At 48.6% G+C, this 18,358-nt stretch overlaps 1 protein-coding gene across 4 annotated transcripts in view; it reads left to right on the forward strand.

Moving 5' to 3' along the window:
* The window catches only part of LOC147098503 (uncharacterized), a 66,788-nt gene extending 48,738 nt beyond the window's left edge, over nt 1-18,050 (forward strand). For all 4 annotated transcript variants that reach the window (XM_085970286.1, XM_085970288.1, XM_085970284.1 and 1 more), the window contains 2 exons: nt 1,023-1,080; nt 13,737-18,050. In XM_085970286.1, coding sequence (XP_085826412.1) covers nt 1,023-1,080; nt 13,737-13,835 — 157 coding nt within the window. In that variant the 3' untranslated portion in view covers nt 13,836-18,050. The remainder of the gene's footprint in view (nt 1-1,022; nt 1,081-13,736) is intronic.
* The last annotated feature ends 308 nt before the right edge of the window (nt 18,051-18,358 follow it).

Genomic DNA, 18,358 nt, shown 5'->3' on the forward strand with positions numbered 1-18,358 from the left:
CGCCGGAGCAGCAGGTAAGTTGGGCTCACTCGGGCCGTGCCTCGCAACCACTTGGCCCGACACACACACTGGTCAGGGGAGCAGCAGCGGCCGGCCGTCAGCCGCGCGATCCGCGGGGGACCTCAGCTCGGGTCCGTCTTGGCCCTCAAGCGCTAGGCCCCGCACGGCCGGTATCACAAAGGCACCCGACCTCAGTCGCTAGGCAGGGAGAGGGGAGGGAGGGGGAGGGGAGGGAGGGAGAGGACAGCACAGGGAGAGGGAGAGAGAGGGGGGACAGACAGGGGCAGGGAGACCGCGCGGCCCAAAATTGCCCTGGCAACGCCAGGCACCCCTTATATATACAGTGATACCTGGTCCTACAGACCTTTGCAAACGACAGACAACTGTAAAATAGGCACGCTTCAATGACAGTCCCAAATATTTTACATTATACAGTACTCTGAAACAACGGCATGTGCAGATTCCGGTCTACAGACAGTCTTCAATGTACCAAACTCTATTTACCTGGTGTATTTTACAACTTTAAAACATGGGACACAGGCCCCTTTAAAGCTTTTCACGAGCGATGTCACTGGTGGCTAATTACAAGGGGCTGATTGCAATTACGTTTCCCTGTGTCTGACGACCATGAAATGTTTTCAGTCAATTTCAGGAAAGATTTGAGAAAATAGCTGCTAAACCCCAGCGTAAATCACTGGACCAATGATGACTATCTACGTACAGCATGGCTAAAATTACACACAGTATAAGGACCATTTGCAAAAAAAGACATCTGATGCCCGTTCCCTAGGTGTCTATAATTCACACGTTTCACTATATTATATATATTCGGCACTCCAAGTGAGCCTTTTTCTTAATATGAGCCACCTGGTCTAATCACATTTCGCTGCTTGCCCCCAATACTTTTTAACATTCCTTTTTTTTCCAACTACTTATTTCCTTTAAAAAAGATTTATGGACTCTGACTGTTGTTTTTGCTGCCTTTCCTTCACCCTTTTTTTTTTCTCTCTCTCTTTCCTCAGGGTGTTGGATGTTATTCAGGAGCGGTTATTTGTCACCTCCGATATCTCCAGCATTAAGGTAAGAAATAATTGAAAGTTGAAGTCAAGTTAGTTCAGTATTTTGCTGTTATCTGTCATCCGCTGCTGAAACCTTCATCCATGCCTTTGTTACCTCTAGACTTGACTATTCCAATGCACTCATAGAATCATAGAATAGTACAGCACAGGAGGAGGCCATTTGGCCCATCGAGTCTGTGACGGCTCTTTCAAAGAGCAATCCAGTTAGTCCCACTCCCCCACTCTTTCCCCATATCACGGCAATGCTTTCTCCTTCAAGTATTGATCCAATTCCCTTTGGAAGGCTGCTATTGAATCTGTATCCACCGCCCTATCCGGCAGTGCATTCCAAATCCTAACCACTCGCTGCGTAAAAAAGTTTTTCCTCCTGTCGCCTCTGGTTCTGTTGTCGATCACATTAAATCTGTGTCCTCTGGTTACCGACCCTTCAGCCATTGGGAACAGTTTCTCCTTATTTACTCTGTCTAAACCCTTGAGAGGAACAGGGGCAGAGAGAGAGGAAACAGTGACAAAGGGGAGAAAGACAGGGGGAGAGACAAAGAGAGGGAGAGACAAAGAGAGAAGGGAGAGTGAGAAAGAGCTGGTCTCCCACATTCTACCCTACGTAAACTTGAGGTCTTCCAAAACTCGGCTGCCTGTGTCCTAACTCGCACCAAGTCCCGATCGCCCATCACCCCTGTGCTCGCTGACCTACACTGGCTCCCGGTTAAGCAACGTCTCGATTTCAAAATTCTCATCCTTGTAAATAGGAAGGAGCAGGCAAGGGAAGCAAATTTGTAAGGGCTTCAGAAACTGAAAATCTGTCGCTCGCTTTTTAGCAGGAAAGCTAGCTTGGGACTAAATTCCATATTTTTTTTTAAGCTGGCTCTGGGATGGTAGGCCAAAGAGACCGGTGTCAGAAAATACGTAAATGTAAAATAATTTATATATAAAATAAGCTTGAGGAAGGAGGAAAAGAAAACAAATATTAAAAAAAAAATCTGACAGCCTTAGAGAGGAAGAAAAAATAAAGTCAGAACTTAAACTTAACTGCAGTTTCACCTAGCATTAGGGGGACTGAAAGGTTAAGTGTATATATAGTAATCCACAGCCATGACAATATTGTGACACAGGAAGTGAGTATAACAAACAGGAAGTACATGCCAGCTGCGATACCTTTAACATTTATAGAGTCATAGATTTACACAGCACAGAAAGAGGCCCATCGTGTCCGCGCCGGCCATCAAGCCCTAGCCTTAAAGCTAAAGGGATCAAGGGATATGGGGAGAAAGCAGGGACAGGGTACTGAGTTTGGATGATCAGCCATGATCTCATTGAATGGCGGAGCAGGCTTGAGGGGCCGAATGGCCTACTCCTGCTCCTATCTTCTATGCTTCTATTGTTTTCAAATCCCTCCGTGGCCTCGCCCCTCCCTATCTCTGTAATCTCCTTCAGCCCCACAACCCCCCCCCCGAGATATCTGCGCTCCTCAAATTCTACCCTCTTGAGCATCCCTGATTATAATCGCTCCACCATTGGTGGCCGTGCCTTCTGTTGCCGAGGCCCTAAGCTCTGGAATTCCCTGCCTAAACCTCTCCGCCTCGCGACCTCTTTTTCCTCCTTTAAGACGCTCCTTAAAACCTACCTCTTTGACCAAGCTTTTGATCATCAGCCCTAATTTCTTATGTGGCTCGGTGTCAATTTTTTGCCTTATAATACTCCTGTGAAGCGCCTTGGGATGTTTTACTACATTAAAGGCACTATATAAATACAAGTTGTTGTTGTTGTTAAATGTAATTTCATTAATAGTTACCAACTGGGAGAGTGCAGTGAATTGTGGGGCTTGGATTCAAATTCAGCACAGAATGGAAAGAATGAATGGTCTCCCTCATTGGGCACTGGGTAGCATACATGCATCATCCATTCACCCCCCAGGACCTAGCGAATTCCAGCCTGAGGAAACCTCTATGGGGTAAAGACTCAGTCAAGTACCAACGGAATGAGTTGGAACCAAGTTAGTTGGAGATTGAGAGACCACTTTGGGCACCAGATGTGTTGGATTGTCGTAAACCCTTCATTTATTTGATACACAACATCCTAATAAATCAAGTCAGGACAGAAATGCATGTATGTTATACAGACCCCAGCATCTGCAACATTTGACCCCTTGTGACCCCACCTCATTGTTCTTTGATGTAATGTTTTCCTGACTGACCTGTTTGGACACCATTCACACCTTTGATTGCTGTGATTATCTCTCTGCCGAGGTGTGATAAAGGGCAGTTAGAAAGATTACCTGTAATCATCTGGCAGTGTTCTCTGACTATATATGCTGTGCCTATATGTATCTCTTCACTTCACCTGACGAAGGAGCAGCGCTCCGAAAGCTTGTGATTTCAAATAAAGCTGTTGGACTATAACCTGGTGTTGTGCGACTTCTCACATTTGTCCACCCCAGTCCAACACCGGCATCTCCACATCATGTATGTTATAATATGCAGGCAATTGTTCAGTGTTTGTTAGCTAAGGGTATCAAGGGATATGGAGCTAAGGCAGGCGGATGGAGTTGAGGTACAGATCAGCCATGATCTAATTGAATGGCGGAGCAGGCTTCAGGGGCTGAATGACCTCCTCCTGTTCCTATGTGCTAAGGGTGCCACCAAGGAAACAAGGACAATTTGGAAGGCCTGTCAGCATGAATCTAGCTCAGACAGAGTTGATGGATGTTGTTTCTACGAAGGCCATTAATTAAAGAGTTCAGGCAGTTGATTCCTACCAGCTCTGGATACATGGTCACAGCACCATGGACGTCAGCCTTCAACAATTGCTGAGAAATCTCACTCGCTCGTGTCACATGCAGGGAAGTGTGGGGCTGGGGGTGATGGGAAGGGCTAATACACACTCTTGTGCATCTCCCCATTTCTTCACCCTAGCATTGGAGGCCGTGCATTCAGCTGCCGAGGCCCCGCACTCTGGGATTCCCTCCCTAAACCTCTCTACTTCTCCACCTGCCTCTCCTCCTTTAAGACCCCCCTTGAAGCCCACCTCTTTGGCCAAGCTTTTGGTCGCCCTTCCTAACAGCTCCTTCAGCTCAGTCTCCATTTTTTTTTTGCCTCCGTGATCCACCTTCGAAAGTATATCTACGTTAGAGGTGCTGTATAAATGCAAATTGTTGCTGCACAGGGGAAATTTTGCGCTGCATTTCACCCGTGCTATATTGACTTGGGAATGCTTGAACAGGCAGTTCAGGGGGAAATTTAGCCAGCAATGATCCCACCCTGCATGTGACCTGGGACTGTGTGATGCCATCACTGGTAATGCAGTCCTGGCACTGGGGGTGAGCGGCCTGAGCTGCATCCCACAAGGCTGACCTTAGAGTGGGACATCAATTTAGTGCCGTTCAAGGCAAACCTTTAAGAGCCATTTCAATGCAATATCCCAGGCCTCTGGCGAGCATTGACCACCCACACAGTGTCCACACTGACCCCCCCCCCCACACACAGTGTCCGCATTGACCCGCCCCCCCACACACAGTGTCCACACTGACCCCCCCCACACTGTCCACACTGACCCCCCCCACACAGTGTCCATACTGACCGCCCCCCACAGTGTCCGCACTGACCCCCCCCACACACAGTGTCCACACTGACCCGCCCCCCACACACAGTGTCCACACTGACCCCCCCCACACACAGTGTCCACACTGACCCCCCCCACACACAGTGTCCACACTGACCCCCCCCCACACACAGTGTCCACACTGACCCCCCCCCACACAGTGTCCACACTGACCCCCCCCACACAGTGTCCACACTGACCCCCCCCACACAGTGTCCATACTGACCGCCCCCACACACAGTGTCCACACTGACCCCCCCCACACACAGTGTCCACACTGACCCCCCCCACACTGTGTCCATACTGACCGCCCCCCACAGTGTCCGCACTGACCCCCCCACACACAGTGTCCATACTGACCGCCCCCCACACACAGTGTCCACACTGACCCCCCCCACACACAGTGTCCGCATTGACCCCCCCACACACAGTGTCCACACTGACCCCCCCACACACAGTGTCCACACTGACCCCCCCACACAGTGTCCGCACTGACCCCCCCACACACAGTGTCCACACTGACGCCCCACACAGTGTCCACACTGACCCCCCCACACAGTGTCCACACTGACCCCCCCCACAGTGTCCACACTGACCCCCCCACACACAGTGTCCACACTGACCCCCCCACACACAGTGTCCACACTGACCCCCCCACACACAGTGTCCACACTGACCCCCCCCATACACAGTGTCCACACTGACCCCCCCACACACAGTGTCCACACTGACCCCCCCCATACACAGTGTCCACACTGACCCCCCCCACACACAGTGTCCACACTGACCCCCCCACACAGTGTCCGCACTGACCCCCCCACACACAGTGTCCACACTGACCCCCCCCACACAGTGTCCACACTGACCCCCCCACACACAGTGTCCGCATTGATCCGCCCCCACACAGTGTCCGCATTGATCCGCCCCCACACACAGTGTCCGCATTGACCCACCCACCACACAGTGTCCACACTGACCCCCCCCACACACAGTGTCCACACTGACCCCCCCCACACAGTGTCCGCACTGACCCCCCCCCACACACACTGTCCACACTGACCCCCCCCCACACAGTGTCCACACTGACCTCCCCCCCCCCCTCCATAAAGTGTCCACACTGACCGCCCCACTCTCTGCTAAGCTTTACTTGGGGCTGTTGCCTTATTGCTGGATAAGCCCCAAGTCGGAACACCAAGATCTGTTAGAATCAGCAACTTGAGATTTCAGCGGATGAATGAGGAGAAGGATTTAAACCTTACCATCGACCCTCGAAGCTCTGCGGTTGACACCTGTGCGGCACAGCGTGGACACTGCTGCTGTTGTACATCTCATGGGACTGGCAGAGGCCTAGCACCAATGATCATGACCTGCCCTCCCAGTTTGAGAATATTGCGTAGCATAGTTCAGCCTGAGGACAGGAAAGGAAATTATTTAGGTAAATATTCTGCGAATAGTTCCCAAAAGAAAAATAAACATATTCATCGCAGACTGGGAACCTTTCCCCAATCAAACTCCAGGATGAAATAATTTGAAATGTTCAAAAGCAATTCTCAAAGGCTGATTCATTCAACTCAGTCACGATGCTATTTTGGTCAGCCCAGCAGTACGAAATTTGCCAAGAGGGTTATGAGAAGGCCAACTAACTATGAATTGACTCCCTGTTTGATATATAAGCACAACTGTTGCTTAAAGGAAACGGTGCAAAAATATTGTTGGCCTGTTCCAGGGTTGGTACAAACACCACCAGACGATGGAGTCTCAGGAGGAAATCTCCCAGACCAGTCTGGGTTTGGTAGAGTCTGGTCTGCTCGGCCTAGATCCTCCACAAGACTTTACATCTGCCGGTTGTTTACCTGCTAACTCCATATATAATCTGACGGAGTGTAATCTGCCCCTCAGTAACTGGACACACTAAGTTCACGTTCTCACAGATGAGTCATGTTTCCCACCTCTGTGATTTCACTAAACGTGAGGAGGCTTACGGCCAAAGCAAGCATTCCCATCTCTCCCCAGAGCTTAAATCAGATATTAGGGGCAGGGCTTCCTGCTGCACGAGCTGGGTGTTCCTGAACTCTGGAATCTCTGTGCCATATAATGTTCAAAAATTCGGCAATCAAAAAAAAAAATCACTGTTAAACCCGAAAACCTGAACAAAGCCAAAAATACACAGCAGGACCATCAGCCTCTGAAACGAGCTAAACTCGGCTAACGTTCTGGGTATGGGCCCTTCGGGTGGATGTAGAAGATTCCAGGGCACTATTTCGAAGAGGAGCAGAGGATTTCTCCCCAGTGTCCTGGCCAATGTTTATCCCTCAACCAACATCACTAAAACAGATTATCTGGTCATTATTTCATTGTTGCTTGTGGGAGCTTGCGGTGCGTAAATTGGCTGCCACATTTCCTACAGTGACTACACTTCAAAAGTACTTCATTGGCTGTAAAGCGCTTTGGGACTGTAGTGTATGTACCTTTAAGAGAGAACTACTTTTACAGCTCCTGTATACTGTAGTACCGGCAGTGACCACACCTGTATATAAGCCTTGAGCATGCCTCTGTACCCCAGTCTCGAGACTACCCTACTCCAGTAAACACCTGTTGACTGTTAAGTTACAGCATCCGTGTGGTTATTGAAAAACATCATACTCTCAGAATCACGGATCTAACAGGGACGTCCTGCAGTCGTGAAAGGCGCTATATAAATGCAAGTCTTTCTTTTTGAATGACCTGAGTACTGTATTCTGTCACCTTTGTTGGGCGGTTGTCTCAGCTGGGAGTGACACAAACTTGAAAGAAACAACTTATAGCCAAACCCTAAAGAGACCATATCAGTTCATGTCATGAATAGTTCTACACTGGAGTTCCAGTAAAAAGTGTCATTGTATTCCGACCATCTGGGGGAGCGGCGTTAGTACAATTGTAGGCTCCTTCAGATTAGTTCCCCATTCCATGTGAACAATGAGATCAGAGCAGATGGACAGGGATGATGGATAACAGATGGTGTTCATGGTGGTTCTTTGTACCAGCACATCAGTCCTACCAGAGCAATGGTTAAATAACAAGAATAGGGGCCTTACCACTGGCAGGGCAGAGTGGCGTCTGTGATGAGCGATTATCCCCATGCTAATGTGGGAATGCAGAGCTAATGGATTAGCTCCATGTTCCGAACTAGTGACAGTGTGTGACTGGCTGTATCATTCACAATCTGAGACACTCACAGTGCTACTGGCAGGGCCGATCATAGACTAACACACTCACTTAGCCAATCATACACTAACCCACTCATTTTCGTTGTAGGTATAGTCACAGGAATAATCAACTGGCTAGTACGTCAGTAAAATCTCACCAGCTGTATTTGTGCTGTTTTTGAACCATGTAATGCTGCAGTTTTGCAACACCCAGAGGGCTGGATGTGGAGTGTTTCCCATCAGGCTGACCAGGATTTGGCCGCCTCTCAATCACCCTGTAACAGCACACAGCACTGGAACATTCTCACATCGTGATTAGCTGTTCGCATCTGGAGTCGGAATGATCCACAGCTGCCGTGCCAGTATTACGTCTGCAGCCGGCCCCCATTCACTTAAATCGACCCCAGGAAAGTAAATCACTTCTCTGAGTCTTTGCCGTCGCCATTTTGAGTCTCCTGCAGGTTCTTTGAGGTGCTATTACCTTACTCAACTCTTACCAGGAGAATGTCACAGCACATTCAACTAGTGTTACTGAGGGGGTTGTGAACTCGTGTACTGCCTGTTACTGGTGGGGCAGTGTGTTGTAACAGTCCCCTTGGATTGTATAAACATCCCAGTGAGAGTATGGGAAATGTGAGCTCATCCACTTTTTTTTAATTCATTGATGGGATGTGGGCGTCGCTGGCTAGGCCTGCATTTAGTGCCCATCCCTAATTGCCCTTGAGAAGATGGTGGTGAGCCGCCTTCTTGAACCGCTGCAGTCCATATGGTGTAGGTACACCCACAATGCTGTGAGGAAGGGACTTCCAGGATTTTGGCCCAGCGACAGTGAAGGAACGGCGATACAGGTCCAAGTCAGGATGGTGTGTGGCTTGGAGGGGAACTTGTAGGTGGTGATGTTCCCATGCGTCTGCTGCCCTTGTCCTTCTAAGTGGTAGAGGTCGCGGGTTTGGAAGGTGCTGTTGAAGGAGTTTTGGCGAGTTGCTGCAGTGCATCTTGTAGATGGTACACACTGCAGCCACAGTGCGCCGGTGGTGGAGGGAGTGAATGTTGAAGGTGGTGGATGGAGTGCCAATCAAGCAGGCTGCTTTATCCTGAATGGTGTCGAGCTTCTTGAGTGTTGTTGGAGCTGCACTCATCCAGGCAAGTGGAGAGTATTCCATCACACTCCTGACTTGTGCCTTGTAGATGGTGGAAAGGCTTTGGGGAGTCAGGAGGTGAGACACTCGCCGCAGAATACCTAGCCTCTGACCTGCTCTTGTAGCCTAAGAGAGACAGATCAGAGTATTTTCTAAATGGTGAGAAGCTGGGAACTGTGGAAGAGCTGAGAGATTTAGGGGTCCATGTACAGACATCATTGAATCTAGTGGACAGGTGCAAACATTAATTAAAAAGGCTAATCAAGGGGGCTGGAATACAAAGGGCTGGAAGTTATGCTACAGTTATATAAAACTCTGGTTAGACCCCATCTGGACCACTGCGCTCAATTCTGGGCCCCGCACCTCAGGAAGGATATATTGACCTTGGAGTGGGTGCAGTACAGATTCACCAGAATGATACCGGGGCTAAAAGGGTTAAGTTATGAGGACAGGCTGCATAGACTAGGCTTGTATTCCCTTGAGTATAGAAGATTAAGGGGTGATATAATAGAAGTGTTTAAGATGATTAAAGGATTTGATAGGACAGATAGAGAAACTATTTCTTCTGGTGGGGGGAGTCCAGAACAAGGGGGCAGAACCTTAAAATTAGAGCCAGGCCGTTCAGGGGTGATGTCAGGAAGCACTTCTTCACACAAAGGGCAGTGGGAATCTGGAACTCTCTCCCTTAAAAAGCTGTTGAGGCTGGGGGGGTCAATTGAAAAATTCAGACTGAGATCGATAGATTTTTTTAGGTAAGGATATTAAGGGATATGGACCCAAGGCGGATAGATGGAGTTAAGATACAGATCAACCATGATCTACTTGAATGGTGGAACATGCTCGAGGGGCTGAATGGCCTCCTCCTGTTCCAATGCTCCTAATATGCTGAAGACGAACATGCGTAGACATCTTGAGAGTTCCAGACGTTAATGTCAAGGCCAATTTAATGGCTTAAGCTCTGATGTGCCAACATATCTGAGCAGCTTACTGTGATCCTCCCATAGCTCACTCTCTAACATTCAGTAAGTCAGTTATGTAACATTCCAAGATATTTTGAGTACAACGGTAATACAGTTGGATACTTTCTTGGGAAGGTGCCACTCCAGGATACTACTTGATCCACGAGCAGGAGATAAGCTTTGCAATTCAAGTCTCTGCATCATATTATTGTCTTTGTTCAGCATGCTAACCTCTAAGAGGCTCAATGGATCATTATTATTCATGTTCATCCAAATATGTATTCTATAAGACTTTTGGTGGTTTTCAAAGCAACCCCCTCTATCTGGTGCAGCAGATGCCATTTTCCTGTGAACTTGTAGCCAGGGTTCTCATAGTTAATGTTAAGACTGGATTTCAGATCCCTAGTCAGTGCTGTGTTAGCTGATCTCAGGTAGTGTGGCAGTACTACAGGTATTACCAATAGGCTGCAGTACCTCTGAGATCGGAAGGGTAAATCAGACAAGGTCCCCACGCCGACCACAGTGCTCCTGCTGGAAGCACACGTCAGTGGACTTTGGATGATATCAGTATCAGACTTAGGGGGAAAAATTCAGTTGTTTGCGCCTCCCGTTAGTGCCTTAAGAGGGCACTAATGGGGCGCAAAGTAACTAGCGCCCAGGCGCGGCGATGTTTGCGCCGTTCGCGAAATTAACTAGACATTTTGCGGCAGCGCTAAACACTACCGCCACAATCTCCTGCGCCGGCAGATCGTGACGTCAGTCGAGTGCGCAATGTCACGGTAGCGCCCTGGACCGCATATTGAGTGGCGCCCCCTGCCTTACTGCCTGCCGCTAGCAACGACAGGTTGAGGGGAGCGTTTTGCAGTCAGAAAGGGATTAGGGGAGCGCTATTTAAAGGCGACCGCTTCCTGCCTCTTTTTGTTGGTGACATTTTTGCAGCACGCATTCTGAGAGAGAGAGAGACTTCTGGAGAGATTCAACGCTGTGTGAAGGAGTTTTGGGTACTGAGCAACACTTTGCAGGTTCATTTTGATATGCCCTTCCTTGCTTCGCCAGCGCTCTGAGGTAGCGCCTCGCTCCTCAGCCTTTGCGCCTTAAGACAGGTGTGAAGCGCCTGATTTAGCGCTCCAATCACCTCCAGGGGTGATAAAAGCCAAGTTTGCCGTCGGAGGCGATAATTAGCGCCAGGCGCTAAACTTTGCGCACGGCCGATAATGGCGCCCCAAACGGAGCGATACTGAATTTTTCCCCCTTAGAAACACGGGAACTACCCCTCGAGCCTGATCCGCCATTCGGTTAGATCATGGCTGATCTGTACCTCAACTCCATTCACCCGCCTTTGCTCCCTATCCCTTAATACTAACAAAAAATCTTTATTGACTGTGAGAGAGTCCACGGTCGAATTGCATGCCAGCGGACATTGTCAAGGTTCCCACATGAACAATGATCGCTTAGAAAAGGTATTCAGTACACACATAGAGGTGAGGGGAGGATACTGGAGAGAAACAAAAAGAGTAAGTTCAGCCATTTTTATTGGGCAGAACAGATACCCACACCAAGACAGTTGGTCTTTTTTACCACCATGAGGGAAGATGGGCACCATAGTCCCTGCATGGCCTCGCCCCTCCCTACCTCTGTAACCTCCTCCAGCCCTGCAACCCTCCGAGATCTCTGTGCCCTGTGTCTCCACAGTCAGCCGTGGCTCAGTGGGTAGCACCCTCGCCTCTGGGTCAGAAGGTCGTGGGTTCAAGTCCACTCCAGAGACTTGAGCACAAAAATCTAGGCTGACACTCCAGTGCAGCGCTGAGGGAGTGCTACACTGTCAGAGGTGCCACCTTTCGGATGAGACGTTAAACCGAGGCCCTGGCTGCTCTCTCAGGTGGACATAAAAGATCTCGTGGCACTATTTTGAAGAAGAGCAGGGGAGTTATCCCCAATATTTATCCCTCAATCAACATCACTAAAAACAGATTATCTGGTCATTGTCACATTGCTGTTTGTGGGAGCTTGCTGTGCGCAAATTGGCGGCAGCGTTTTCCTACATTACAGCAGTGACTGCTCTTCAAAAGTACTTTATTTGTCCATAAGGCGCTTTGGGACATCCTGAGGTTCTGAAAGGCACTGTATAAATACAAGTTCTTTCTTAAATAACAACAGAACATGCTGGAAACACTCAGCAGGTCAGGCAGCATCGAGGAGAGAGAAACAGAGTCAATGTTTCGAGTCGGGGACCCTTCGTCAGAACTGGAAAAGGTTGGAGAAGAGGTTAGAGAAACTCTGTTTCTCTCTCTCCTCGATGCTGCCTGACCTGCTGAGTGTTTCCAACATTTTCTGTTGTTATTTCAGATTTCCAGCATCCGCAGTATTTTGCTATTGTACAAGTTGTTTCTTGCTTTATTCCACAGTCAAAAAAACTGACAGAACACTCCGTATGATGAGAGGCACTCAGTACAATCAGTATAACTTCTGCCTGCGTACTGCTGTGAAAATAAGCAACATACGAGCACAAGCCCACTGCGGTCAGCGGTCTAACGCAACTTAAAAGCACAGTCTCTCTGTGCCCTGTCCTATCACCCAGGCCTGCGAGTCACTCCCTTCTGCTGCCCTGCAGTCTCATGGTGTCTAGGGTTCTGATTTTTTTAAAGCCTCTGTGACAGGAATCGCAACTGGCTCCCAACACAAGAGTGCGGTGCGTCTTTCTGAATAACCAGAGGCGGCTAACAGATTGTCCATCGCTTGGGTCTCTTGAGAGAGAGCTTCCTCCCTCACATTGTCATCACCCATCGCCTGCCTGCTGAGCCTCAACTCAGCCTGGGAAAGAATCCCAAATCATGACCAGAGACCCGGCAAAGAACCTCAGTGTCCCCCATCTGATAAAATATATCAGCGTTGCCACTCTCGCTCGCTTGCCCAGGAACTATGCATGTGTGTGTGTGGTGGGGGGGGGCTTTGGGTGAGGACAGGATAAGGCTTGGCTATGATGCCCCTCACAGTTGGATAGTCTGCTGGTCTTGACCATCTCGACTCACACATGAAGAATAGCCATGTGAGTGAGAGCAAGTGGAACCATGTCAAAGTTTGAGTGAACACCTTTAGGAAGGGAGGTGAGCAGAATGGAAGGGGGGGTGGAGTGCCCCTTGCGCATCCCCCATTTCCTTCGCTCCACTGCAGCAACTCGCCAAGGCTTCTCCGACAGCACCTCCCAACCCCGCAACCTTCCACCTAGAAGGACAAGGGCAGCAGGCGCATGGGAACACCACCACCTCCAAGTCACACACCATCCTGACTTAGAAGTATATCACCGATCCTTCATCATTGCTGGGTCAAAATCCTGGAACTCCCTCCCTAACAGCACTGTGGGAGTACCTTCACCACACGGACTGCAGCGGTTCAAGAAGGCGGCTCACCACCACCTTCTCAAGGGCAACTAGGGATGGGCAATAAATACTGGCCTTGCCAGCGATGCCCTGATCCCATAAACAAATTTAAAAAAAACATTGGTGGCCGTGCCTTCAGCCGTCTAGGCCCTAAACTCTGAAATTCCCTCCCTAAATTTCTCCGCCTCTGTCTCCTCCTTTAAGATGCTCCTTAAAACCCACCTCTTTGACCAATCTTTTTTGGTCACACCTTTCCGAATATCTCCTTATGTGGCTCGGTGTTAAATTTTTTGTCCAATTACCCTCCTGTGAAACGCCTTGGGACATGTTCTGTGTTAAAGACGCTATGGTTGTTGTTGTTGGCTGATGTCACGGCCCACGTTGATTGTTTTTTTTTCAGGTCACCTGTGTTATTGAGGTCCGTGATAGAACACAAGCGCTACAGCTGCAGAGGACCCTGAGCGAGCGCTACGCCACATTCACCTGGCTGGAACGGTGAGAAGTCCGAAGACTGGAGCAGATAAAGAAAAGCGGGTTTCACTGGAGCAGTACAGGCGGAGAACAACATGAGGCGCATGTTACATTTTGCACATAGTTTAGGCAGACGGTATAAGGCTGTCACGTGGCCAGTCACCTGCGGCGAGTTGTTCAAGGTGGTGCCATCAAGTCAACCGTGGCTCAGTGGGCAGCACTCCTACCCCTGAGTCAGAAGGCTGTGGAAGTCCCATGCCAGAGACTTGAGCATAAAATTCGGGTTGACACTCCAGTGCAGTACTGAGGGAGTGCTGCACTGTCAGAGGTGCTATCTTTTGGTATGAGACATTAAACTGAGGCCCCGTCTGCCCTTTCAGGTGGATGTAAAAGATCAAATGTCACAATTCTGAAGAAGAGCATGGGAGTTCTCTGTGTCCTGGCCAATTTTTATCCCATTATCTCATTTCTGCTTTTGGGACTTTAACTGGGAACACATATCGGAATATTGGACAGAATAATCACAGGCTGGGAACACATAACGGAATATTGGGCAGAAGAATCACAGGCTGGGAACACATATCGGAATTTTGGGCAGAAGAATCACACACTGGGAACACATATCGGAATATTGGGCATAAGAATCACACACTGGGAACACATATCGGAATATTGGGCATAAGAATCACACACTGGGAACACATATCGGAATAGTGGGCAGAATAATCACAGGCTGGGAACACATAACGGAATATTGGGCAGAAGAATCACAGGCTGGGAACACATATCGGAATATTGGGCATAAGAATCACACACTGGGAACACATATTGGAATATTGGGCACAGAGCGTGTATAGGACAGAGCAAAGTACACCTGACTGTTGGATAAACAGACGACACCAATCAAATACTTTCCTGCACTTCATGGCTACAGAATTGTAAAAACATTGCCAACGTCACAGTCAATGGGGATAATTGTAACTCCGGGCGATGGTGTGAAATGGGCGAGTTAGCCGCCAATCGTACATCACGTTTTATTTTCCTTTCTCTTGAAGTCAACGGAAGGGAAAATCCGGCGAGATGTAAACTGGCCGGCTAATTCGCCCATTTCACACCATCGCCCGGAGTTACAATTACCCCCGATTGCTTTCAAAAGATCACTTCCACACGGAGGAGGGGCAGAGAGAGAGAGAATCCCACGGCACAGAATCGACACGTTTCCAAACACTGGGTTTATGGTTTTGTTGCCCACGGAGGAAGTCTTACGATGGATCAGGCTCGCAGCTACTTCACGTCAAAGTGACTCGTCGCTCATTCGCGATGAGATTTTAATGTTAAAAAGGATGTAAGCCCCCACCCCCCCCCCCCCCAAAATACTGCAGAAGCTGGAAATGTGAAACAAAAACAGAAAACGCCGGCAGCCTCTGCAAAAAAAGGGAAAATATTAATGTTTGTGGTCTAATTGTTTGAAAGAAAGAATGAACTTCCATTTACATAGCGTCTTTCCCAACCTCAGGACGTCCAAAAGTGCTTTAAAACCAATGAAGCACTTTCGAAGTGTAGTCACTGCTCTACTGTGGGAAACGCAGCAGCCAATTTGTGCACAGCAAGCTCCCACAAACAGCAATGAGATAATGACCCGATAATTTGTTTTAGTGATGCTGGTTGAGGGACACTGGGGAGAACTTCCCTGCTCTTCTTCAAAGTGAGATCTTTTACGCCCACCTGAGAGAGCAGACCAGGGCCTCAGTTCAACATCTCATCTGAAAGACGGCACCTCCGACAGTACAGCACTCCCTCAGTCCTACGCTAGAGTGTCAGCCTGGATAAAGTCTCTGGAGCGAGATTTGAACCCACAACCTTCATGAGTCAGAAAGGCACGCGTGCTAACACTGAACCACGGCTAACACCTCAGAAATGCCGAGGGCTTCCTGATAGATGGTTGTTCCTGAAAGGTTGATATTTTTCCTTTCTTTCCAGAGGCTGCCGGACCAGCTGAGTGTTTCCAGCATTTCTGTTTTTTTGCTTTTCTCTCCTATGCAGGCTGTCACCATAAGGCTCCGGCCAGGTAGATTCTCAGGTCATTTGTATTGAGGTTGAAGCCCAGGCTGTGTCCTTCAGCATTTGTAGTAGGCCCTGAATCCTGCACGATTAACAACTAGCAGTGCTGATGACATCACTAGCATTTCCTGTTTAAAGAAAAACTATCTAACAGATTAGTGGAAACATAAAATTAAAAACAGACCTTCCAACCTTGAGGGAACTTTAACAAGTATAAACCCCGGCCAAGCGCAGAATGTGGAGCCAAATTGGCTTGGGATCCAGGGACTGCTTTGGGCCTCCAGAAGTTTTGGGTTGTCACAAATCCTTTTTTTTTGTACAAAATAAGCCAGTAAGCTAAGTGATGAAATAAGTTCATGTATATTAAAAGACTCGAGTAATTGTTTAGAAAGGAAGGTGAGTTGGAATGGTCTGTGAAAACGCTTTCATTAACCGAAGGGTCACTCATTGGTGAGAGGCTCTCTCTTCCAAGCGTTCAAAGTAGCCAGAAAACTGAGCAAGTGATATGGTTTAATGTCTGACTGCGAGAGGTCACAATGTGGGTCAAAAACAGGCACAGCAGGGGCACCCAACTAGGGTGGCCAACTCTGATTGGACGTATTCCTTGCGGTTTCATCGTATGACCCCACCCCCCCCCAACTGCCCCGCCCCCACGCTCCCACTATTGGTCGCTCTCTCGTTCCCACGACGATTGGAAACAGACTCTTCGTTACCCAATTGGATGATTCCTGACTGTCAATCAAACAGCCTTCCCCACCCCCATCGCCAATATTTTAATAACGAATAAATAAAAGTGTTCAAAGAAATTTTTTTTTAAACGCTAATTCTTTTATTGCCCTGTGATTTTTCTCCCTGGGTTTGCTGGTGGCGGTATCCTGGGGATTAATCTTCTGGCCAATCCTGGCGGGTTGTTGGCCCTGTCACCAACTGGTAGTCCATTAGTGGACACGGACCCACCATCTTATCAAATCGCAATGAAGATCCCTGTAGTTCTAACTTTATAGTTGGACCACATGAACCAATTTATGATTATAGCTCTAGAATTTCATTTTTACTAGAATTGTGATTTTTTTTTGTTTTTGTTTAATTAAGTGGCCCATACATGTCACCAATTTTTACACTGATAAAATATAGAGCTTTTTCCCCCAACTTGTTAGCAACAATTTCTGAAATAACGAACAAGCAATGTCTGCAATCTGTATAAAAGTTGCACCATTGTAGCTTAGGGGAGGCCAGGAGGCCGTAGTCACATTCTAGAATGTTCCAGACTGCAGGGCCCCTCTTATTCGGCCATCTTGGAGGCTGCACTGATGACTGCAGTATGTTTTAGTTCAAAGGCCATCATTCGCAAAGCTCCATTAGCCTGAATACCGAAGACCTGTTGGACAGGCCCTGACTGCACATCCTAGACAAATTAGGCTCCTTGAGGCCTCGGTGGGTAAACGCATATCCTGGTGGCGGTATCCTGGGGCGGTACCAGCGTGGTACGGAGTCACACAGAACTGGAAAGGCTTTCAATCTGGATCTGTGCTGAGTCAGGTGGGGCAGTGCAGTTGGCCCCCGGGGTAGAGAGGGGAAACTTAGTGAAGACTCCTACTCTTGATTGCTATCCAGTGCCCCATGCAGGTAGGTGCGTGCACATGTGGGCGTTGGGTGGGGACCACAGTGTTCGTTGAGTGGAGGCAGAACCCCTGTCCTCTTAAACACAGCGCGATGTTCTGGAGCAAGGCAGTCTACGAATTTGTCTTCATGGGCCCCGTATAAAGTGTTAGATCCATGACCCCATTCATTTGTATAAATATCACAAGTTCCTGATTCCAACAAATCTTGGTGTTCAGATTTAGGATTTTCCACCAATGAGGCAGCAGCACAAGGAACAGCCCTTTCCAAACCTTCAGACCCACAAAATAAAGAAACACATAAGCGCACACGGGACTGAGTTGCCTGGGATTCGAGGGCTGGAACGGGTCCAGGAGCTGCACGTGGCTCTAGGCCCATAGGTTGAACACCTCTGTTCTAAAGTACAATCTATTAGAAGCCAGTTGTTGCGTGTCTGAAGAGAGAAGGTTTCAATTCTAAAGGATTATGTTTCATTATGTAAAGGCGACTACGACCTGTACATTTGACTGTGTAACTCCAACTGATACTGTACTAAATAATAAATGTCTGCACTGAATGCAAATCAGGCTTGGCTTCTTGTGTCTTGGGGCTTGGATTCCTGTGTGGACCAGACTGGCGGTCTGGGGTCTTCTCTTCGGGATGTGGAGATCCTGTGTGGAATGCTCTACTTCACTACCTCTTCTCTCAACCCCTCCACGGTGTCTAAATTGTCAGACTGCTTGCCCGACATACAGCTCTGGATGAGCAAAGATTTTCTCCAATTAAATATTGGGAAGACCGAAGCCATTGTTTTCAGTCCCCGCCACAAACTCCGTTCCCTAGCCACTGACTCCATCCCTCTCCCTAACATCTGTCTGAGGCTGAACCACA

The sequence above is a fragment of the Somniosus microcephalus genome, chromosome 29 (genome assembly GCF_052327205.1).
Source record: "Somniosus microcephalus isolate GS21.2 chromosome 29, FLI_Smic_1.0, whole genome shotgun sequence".
NCBI classification, from domain to species: domain Eukaryota; kingdom Metazoa; phylum Chordata; class Chondrichthyes; order Squaliformes; family Somniosidae; genus Somniosus; species Somniosus microcephalus.